Here is an 8,072-nt window from a genome sequence, read left to right as displayed (position 1 = left end):
TAAATCGATCCATTCAATATTTTCTGTGCAAACTCTTGGTATCACTATATCTGTAATAAAGCAATCTTAGAATGTCTACTACTCTCGAAATCATTGAATATATAGATATACGGTGACAGTGTCTATATTTTTATACGTCTCGTAGTTAAATCTACTTTAAGACATAATCTATTTTTCCTTTTAAATAAGCATGCATTTTAAAATAGAGACACTTGGAAACTAAACATTAATTGTGTAATATGTGTCCTTATTGAAACGTTACATTACATTAGAATACTAACCAATGCATTACAAATATCAATATGTGTGGGTGGTTTTTCCTTTACCATATAGTGTTTATCAGAAACCTCTGTACTTTTTCTTCTAAAAGAGTCAATATTCATTTTTATTCTGTGCTGACAGCTACAAATTGATGGCTGGCGGTTATCAAATAAATGTTGATGAAAAGTGGCTACTTAACATTTTCAGCCCAACAAAGGGTTTGGGAAGGATGGATAATTTAGATCTCAGGGCCTCGACTATAAATAAACAGCAACTGCTTTCTAAATCCCACTTTCCTGTAGTTGAAGATTGTGCTGCAAATCTGACAAATGATTTCTGAAAGAGAATGATGAACTCTTATTACCAAGATACTCTTAACTTAATCCTAAACAAGAATCCTGGGTAATTTTACGAGCATTGTAAAGATTGATGGCACGTTTCTTCTCTGGCAGCTCGCAAATATTTGACTAGATCAGAAATGGCATTCGGGCATGATTAAAGAATCTACTGGGCTTTCTAGAAGTTCTCAGTCCTGTTTCATCTGTACCCTAACTCATTGCCAGTGCTACAGGGTGGAGATACTGCATCCTGGTTCCCGTGACCAGCAACTGCAAAAGTCCTACAGGCTTCCGATAAATTGTTCTTAAAAATAATTTAGGGCAACCCCCAGCTCCAGCCTATGTCAAGGTATTGCTATTATTTTATCGTGATGGATCAGTAAGCAGCGGTGACAACTTGCTAGACATTGCTTCAGATATTTTATAAGAGTTGGTAACGATGTTTCCTTCATATGGCTCGTCTGTCTTTTCTGAATTATATACTGATGCCCCAAAAAGTGGCATGAAAGTAGTCTGAGCATGATTAAATAGCTCTTTTAAATTTGTTTTTTATCGGTTTAAAAATGCTTTATTTTGCATCAGCAGTACCGGCTTATTTACTAATGAGATTTCCCTAATGTGGCTCAGTGTCATTGTGATGATAGGCAGACCGACAGCTGATGAGCCAGAAATTAGAACTTGTTATTAAACTGTCGTCACATCTGCTCATATAAAGATGTCACTCAGAGGCTGCCATTGGTACAGCAGAAAAGAGAATTCCCCAAGAAGCCAAAAGGGTAGTGGGCTTGGGACTAAAAATTAGTGTCACTACTTAATTGTCCAGCAAGAAAGGAAAATAAATTGACTACCAGTTGAACCCAGCATGAATCAGAGAGGGAGACTTCCAAATGGACACAGTTGGTCTTCTGAGTGGAGAAAGTCTTTGCTTTCAGGTGCCCCTACTGTACTGTGTTCTTCTACAGAGCCAGAGGCACCTGTGATGGGATTAAGGCTGCATATCACCCTGAGCCTAGTGGCAAAAGAATCAGAGCCAGCTTTTGATGAAAGATTGGGCTTTTCTAAAATTTATGGTTTTCAGCACAGTAGCCAAACGTAGGTTTCCATGGAATGAGATCAATTGCAATTGCTTTCGGATTCCATGGAGGGAGAATGTATTCCCCCAGCTCTCTCATCAACTCCATTCTGAAATAATGTAATTGCAGAATTTCTTTGCAAAAATACCGTCCCAACAATGCAGGAGTGCAACATGATATCATTTGAGAAGGTCACAGTGGCAAGATATTACGTTAGGTTTGAAAGAATTCTGCTTTTCGCTTTCCCAAGTGGCCTACTTTGATCTTTTCTCAGGATTGGTGGATCTGTGAAAGGCCAGTTTGTCGAGATCTATAAATGCTGATATTGTAATGACTCGAGTGGGGGTGGGGAGCCTGGATTTCGGGATGAGCTGACTGGATTCTTTTACCCCTCGGGAATTGATGGCAAATCACCTGACCACTCTTCCATGGTATGGGCAGCTGCAAAGTAAAATGGAAATCTGAGACAGCTATCCAGAAAATTATGCAAAACGCCATCTTCCCCTGAACAATGCTAAGAGTCGAGGCCGAGATGATATTTGGCTTGCGATGGTGGAATGAGCATCTCACTTCTTCAATTTGTCTTTAGAGGCACTTAGCTTCCCTTTTTTTCCCCATATGAGCTGCAAGGAGTCAGATAAACCTCTCGAAATAAATATTCCAGGTGCTAAACTAAGGGTTATTAGGAATAATAATTCAGTGAAAGAAAATTTGGATGACATGAACTTATTTCCATTAGACTTGAGTTGCGCAAATCAATTTGAAAAGAAACAACTGAATTCAAGAAAATAACTGGCTATCTGGGGAGTGGGCACAGTGAGGCAGTTGAAGTAACCGACTGTTATTTAATTAAGTTTGAGTCATGTCAGATGTTCAAATCCTGGAATAACGGGACTTGTCCAGTACAGTCAAGTGGCCAGGTATGATCAGAACTCGAGCCTCTACTCCTACTCTACTCCACACCCCTCCCCACAATCATGGCCCTTGCTTGTATTTGACCATTTGATTTTCACGCTGACTCAAATATGACAACAGACGATGACACTGAAGCCCTCCCAAAAAACAAACAAACAAACAAACAAAACTTAAGTCTGCCTTATAGCACTTTCCTAAAATTATAATACCTCAAGACCCTGATCCTCAGAATGGCCTTGGCTCCCAGTGGTTCTAGAGAGCAGTGACAGTGAACGCAAACCAAACCACTGGGGAGCATGCACCCGTTTCCATCAGGCACCCTGCTCAGGTATGCTTTAAACTCTGTAGGGGGCAAAAAAAAAAAAAAAAAAAAAATAAGCTTTGGTGGGAACAGAAACAAATTTCTCCCTCATTCAGATGTCCTGAATGTTTTGCTAATGGTGAACCTTATCCCTAGTTACCTCTCTCCTCTTCTGCAACCCCCCATCCCTATCAACCTATAATTTGTTGATACAACAAGGGTTGTGATGCACATAAATAATCATAAGATGCCAGATAAACTGTATTGGTTTTAAATTAGAGCCATGCCTACCGCCTCTCCCTATGAACACCAGCCTATTATTTTTAATTATGGCTTGCAAAGCAAAGTGATTTCTTGCCCTCTTTATAGCATCCCTGACAGTATTCTGTCAGCCCGGATGATATGGTGCCCCGTCGGCACACACACACATCCCTAGCCACAGCGCCAACTGTTACTCAAAAGGTGAAGCCAGCGTGATCAATGACGCTCATTGTAACTCGCATTTTGAAGTGAGCTGGGAGGAAATGTGCCCCCAAGCCACCGTCCCATTGCAAAGATGGGATGAATATGACATTTAGAAAAAGGTTTTCATAGGATCTGGATGAATTAATAAATGTGTCTGCATGAAGCAAGTATACAAGGCAGAGAATATGTATATTATAGGTATGTATATGTGTATGATGGGAAATATGTGTATTTTTAAAAAAACATTTTAATACAGCAGTGAAAACCCTTTCCCTAGCACCACCATGGGCAAAGAATAAAGGAAGATCTGGCACCAGTCCTGCTTGGGTTTTCTCCCTGATGGGCCATTATTAGAGTGGTTGGTTTCATTCTGACAGAAGATTCTAGAAACATCTTGATGTCGAAATACATTATGCACTGAGAAGTCTAGGGGTTCGATGAATTTGTTCTTGAGTGTTCAAAAGGATACCGTCTTCTCCTCTTTTGCTGGGAAGAGATGTCCGACGTGATTTATGGATTTGCGTATTTATTTTCGAAGCCTTTCCTACGCGAGTGTAAAAAGTCACACCAGCTGTACCAGCAGGGTTTATGGACTCGTTTTTGCGAGGCGCTCACATCCGACCTTTTCCAGTCCTGCGCTCTGCGTTCGGTCCCCTCTGCCAATGCGGCGATCCAGATGCCACTGAACCCGGCGGGGAGAGGCTTGCGAATTCCCATGTAGAAAAAAGTTGTCTCGTCACTAATTTTCTTAAAAAAAACACACACACAAATTTTTTTGGTCTTTTTTTCTTTGCTTTCCAGCAACAAGGAGCTGCCACCACCGTCTTCTGCGCTGCTGCTCCCGAGCTCGAGGGTCTGGGAGGCATGTACTTCAACAACTGCTGCCGCTGCCTGCCCTCGCCGGAGGCTCAGAGCGAAGAGACGGCGCGGGCCCTGTGGGCGCTCAGCGAGCGGCTGGTCCGAGAAGGGCTGGGCGGTCAGTCCAGCTAAGCACGCGCTCCGGCGAGGCTCGGCACACTCACCCACCCCGTGTGGGCACGCGTCGCTGCCAGCGCTGCACCCCTTCCAACGTATTATCCAGGTGCCCTCCCATGTCCCTGTGACTCATCCGCCGGAGGATGAGTCACAAAGGTGGGGAAAATACGGAGTCCCAATGGGAAGAGGGGGATAAATTCCAGGGCGAAGGGTCTCTCTCTCGCTCTCTCTCTCTCTCTCTCTCTCTCTCTCTCTCTCTCTCTCGTCGAGGGCTAGCTTAGGCTTGGGGCCCCTTGCTTTTCTGGTGGTGGCCTGTTTAAAAGGAAACGATTAGGTGGTGTGCGGGTTCTTTGCCTCATTGTAGAAGTACAAGCAATTCTCCCTCGCTGTGTAGAATAGTCTGGTGCCCCGGTTTCACCCAGCCACCACCACAGCCCCAGCCCGGCAGGGCCACGCTGCAGCCGGGAGCTGGCTTTCTCCTCTTTAGGGACGAAAAAGCGAATGTTTATCCTTCTTTGCTGCATTCATTGATCCAGGAGATAATTGTTTCATTCATCATGACCAAGTCTAAGTGGGCCTGGCAACTACTGGGGAGAGAACTCTGAACCTCGTTCCAGCCAGTGAAGATGGAGATGACACTGAGAACCGGGTGAAATAGACAGAGCTAGTGGGTCGCAAAAGTACTGGTGCTTTGACTCCCCTGCCAAACCATACGAAAAGTCCTTTAGGGATTATAGCAAACAAATTTTTGCCAAGTGTTTCCTCCATACTCCGACAGGCAGGAAAGGAAGGAAGCATTGTGTCCGTAAGAATTTACGGGATAATTTTGGGGTGGGGATAAAAAGACATTCCTTCCATCCTTCACTCAGTTTCAAGAAGCAGCCTGATGGTGGAGGTTCACAGCTTCTCAGCACTCCTGCTTTCGCATCCTCTTTAAAATTCCTGTGATTTCTCCCATCCCACGCTTAATAAAAGAACATGCTTGTATATTATCACCTGAAGTTTGTATCGTTTCTTTAAATGTTTGTTTCAGTTTTGTTATTTTTTTTCCTTTTTTTTTTTTTTTTTTAGTGGTGGTAGTTTTTTTTTTGGTTTTTTTTTTTTAGAAAAGAAATCTAGAAGAAAAATAAAGCGTTTCTTGTAGACGCCAGGAAAACACCATTCTCGTTTCTTCTCTGAGTTTGTTTTGTTTTGTGCTTTGTGGCTATCTGTGGGCCAGGTCGTCTCACGCAATTAGCATGCCAGCATCATATTTTCTGTTGAAGAAAGAAAGAAAAAGAAAACATGACTATTGTTTAATTTCACTTAAAGAGGTTTTGTTATTACTTATGGTGGGTTGCTTCCCTCCTCAATGGTTTGTTCCCCCTGTAATCATCCAGTTCTTGGTGATGAGAGAGTATCTCTATGTATCAGAATGGGGTGACTTGGAGGCTCTTTCCCACCCAATCTTTTCTCACCTATACCTCGGTTTCTGGGACATTCCAGTAGAGATGTGAGAAACTCCATTTTGTCAAGATGGAGAGAATGCTTTTGCTGAACTGCTAAGAAGGTGGGGGCAAGTTGTGCGTGTGTCATTGTTTCTCTTCCTGCTAATGGCACCCTTGGGCCACATAACATCATGAATGTCTGAGTCGCTGGCTCTATGGCACAGTCTAGTCAAATACTATTGCTTTCCAGTGGCCCATGGCCTGGACATATCCTCCTACCTGGGTGTATTCTCCTTTGCAAAATCCTTATTATCATAGCTCCTTTAAAACTGTCAATCAGATAATGCTACTTTTCTGGTCCAAACCCTCCGGTGCTTCTGAGGTAGACTCCTTGCAAAAGTGACAATTGTAATTCTCCTCCCAATCTCCACACCGTGAGCGGTCCCCTCTCACGCTAACTCTGGCTCACCACATGACTTGCCTCAGCCAACTGGAAAGTGCTCATGCATTGGTAATTGCCTTTTCTTGCTGCTCTTGAGAACCTGGTGACCACCATATAAATGAACCTGGGCTAGCCTGCTGGATGATGAGAGATACCTGGTTGCTACCTAAACGGAGATCGAGCTAACCGTTAGACATGGGAGTGAGGCCATCCCAGACTATTCAGCCCCAGCTGAATGAACCCAGACAAGAAGAAACTCCTCAGTCAACCCACAGAACTGAAAAAAATAAACATTTGTTATGTGAAAGCACGAAGGTTCAGGATTACTTGTTACGCAGCAAATGCTAACTGATACAACTTCTCATCTCACTGACTAAAGTCCAGATTTTTTACCGTAGCCTAGGATTTCTTTTGTAATCTGTCCCTAGCTTGCTCTCTGATCTCATGTTCTAGCACTTTGTCCTCACCTATTACACATAACCACTCCAGCCTTCTTCTGTTCTTGAAATATGCCAAGCAACCTCCCTACTCAAGGTCTTGGTACTAGCTGTTCCCTCTGTGGAAATGCTTTTCTTCCAAAGACGTGCATGGCTTCCTCTCACATTGCATTCTGGTCTCTTCTCAAATGTTACCCCCTTTCTGATGAAGTGAGTTCATTCATGGTGGTACCCTCTTTGCCCATCCCTTACTCTTTATTTTTCTCCACAACTCTTAATACTATTAGACACATTATGCGTCTGTCTATTGATTATCTTCTCTCTCCACTGCCTATCATATAAACTACACTAGATTTGTCTACTTTGTTCACAACTGTGGCCACAGTGCCTTGAACTGCTTTTGTCACATAAAAAGTGCTTAATAAATTACCATTGAAGAAAAGAATGATTCTTGGTGATGAGACATCATGTTCATAAAAATAATTCTCATCGTGGTGAGGAAGATTGCAAGCCTGTGCTAAGCAGGCTGCAAAATTACACCTGATGTCTAATGTGACCACAAACCCTGCCAGGTGGCCCACCACTTCTTTCTTATGGATGAAAAAACTGAGGCCAAGATTGTCCGCACAGTTCATAATTGACAGAGCTGTGGTTCACACCTGAGCTGGTTTGATTTCGAAGCCATGTAGCTTCCCTGCACCAATGCCATCACCCCTCCAATGAGTTAGGTGCATTCTTTCTCATAAGATGCACCACCTTAAGGTCTCAGGCTGAGCAGTGTCTGACTCTAGGCATTTGGTGAAGGTGAAAGTTAAGCCATGGCAAAGAAAACTTTAGAGCATCATCAGCCAAGATGATGTCCAAGATATCAAGGAGACCTACGAGAGCAGCTGCTGGCCGCCTGCCTCCTTGCACTGGTAAGTTATATGTTGACCAGTTCACATATGGATCCTGCACCAGGCAGGTAAGATGAGGTTTGGGAGGGACTTGGCAAGGAAAGTGAGTATTGCCCTAAATCTAAAAGCTCCCTAAGTCAGATAGACCAAGTCTTCACACAATCAATCATTCGACAAATATGTACTGAATGCTACATTGTGAATATTCAAAGTTTAGGGTACCCTCTCCCAGAGTTCCTACTACAAAGGAACTTATATCTCACATAGGTAGGAAGGAGTCTTCGCAGTGTACAAGGTCCTCATCAACTTTCTCAAAAATTCTGCAGCCTACCTGAAGATAAACTGAGGCCTCAGAACCAGGCATCCTCTGCCTGCTATGCCCCAAATCCACTCAATCACACACACCAGTCCCTGTGAGCCATTTTTCTTGCCAGACACATTAATCTTACTTCCTTGGCTCATTTCATGGGAAATTGCTGGACAGGTGAGCAAGCAGGTAGATGGCAGATGGCCTCAGTCCTTTTTTAGCTTATTCGAAGCCC

The 8,072-nt window shown here is 43.3% G+C and overlaps 1 protein-coding gene across 1 annotated transcript in view; it reads left to right on the top strand.

Annotated features, from left to right (window-relative positions):
* The window catches only part of WWOX (WW domain containing oxidoreductase), a 908,680-nt gene extending 903,360 nt beyond the window's left edge, over window positions 1-5,320 (top strand). Inside the window, exon 9 of the mRNA XM_006909708.3 lies at window positions 4,155-5,320. Coding sequence (XP_006909770.1) covers window positions 4,155-4,343 — 189 coding nt within the window. The 3' untranslated portion in view covers window positions 4,344-5,320. The remainder of the gene's footprint in view (window positions 1-4,154) is intronic.
* Window positions 5,321-8,072: the final 2,752 nt, after the last annotated feature.

This window comes from Pteropus alecto, unplaced genomic scaffold (assembly GCF_000325575.1).
Source record: "Pteropus alecto unplaced genomic scaffold, ASM32557v1 scaffold42, whole genome shotgun sequence".
Classification (NCBI taxonomy): domain Eukaryota; kingdom Metazoa; phylum Chordata; class Mammalia; order Chiroptera; family Pteropodidae; genus Pteropus; species Pteropus alecto.
This window is presented reverse-complemented; position numbering and strand designations above follow the sequence as displayed.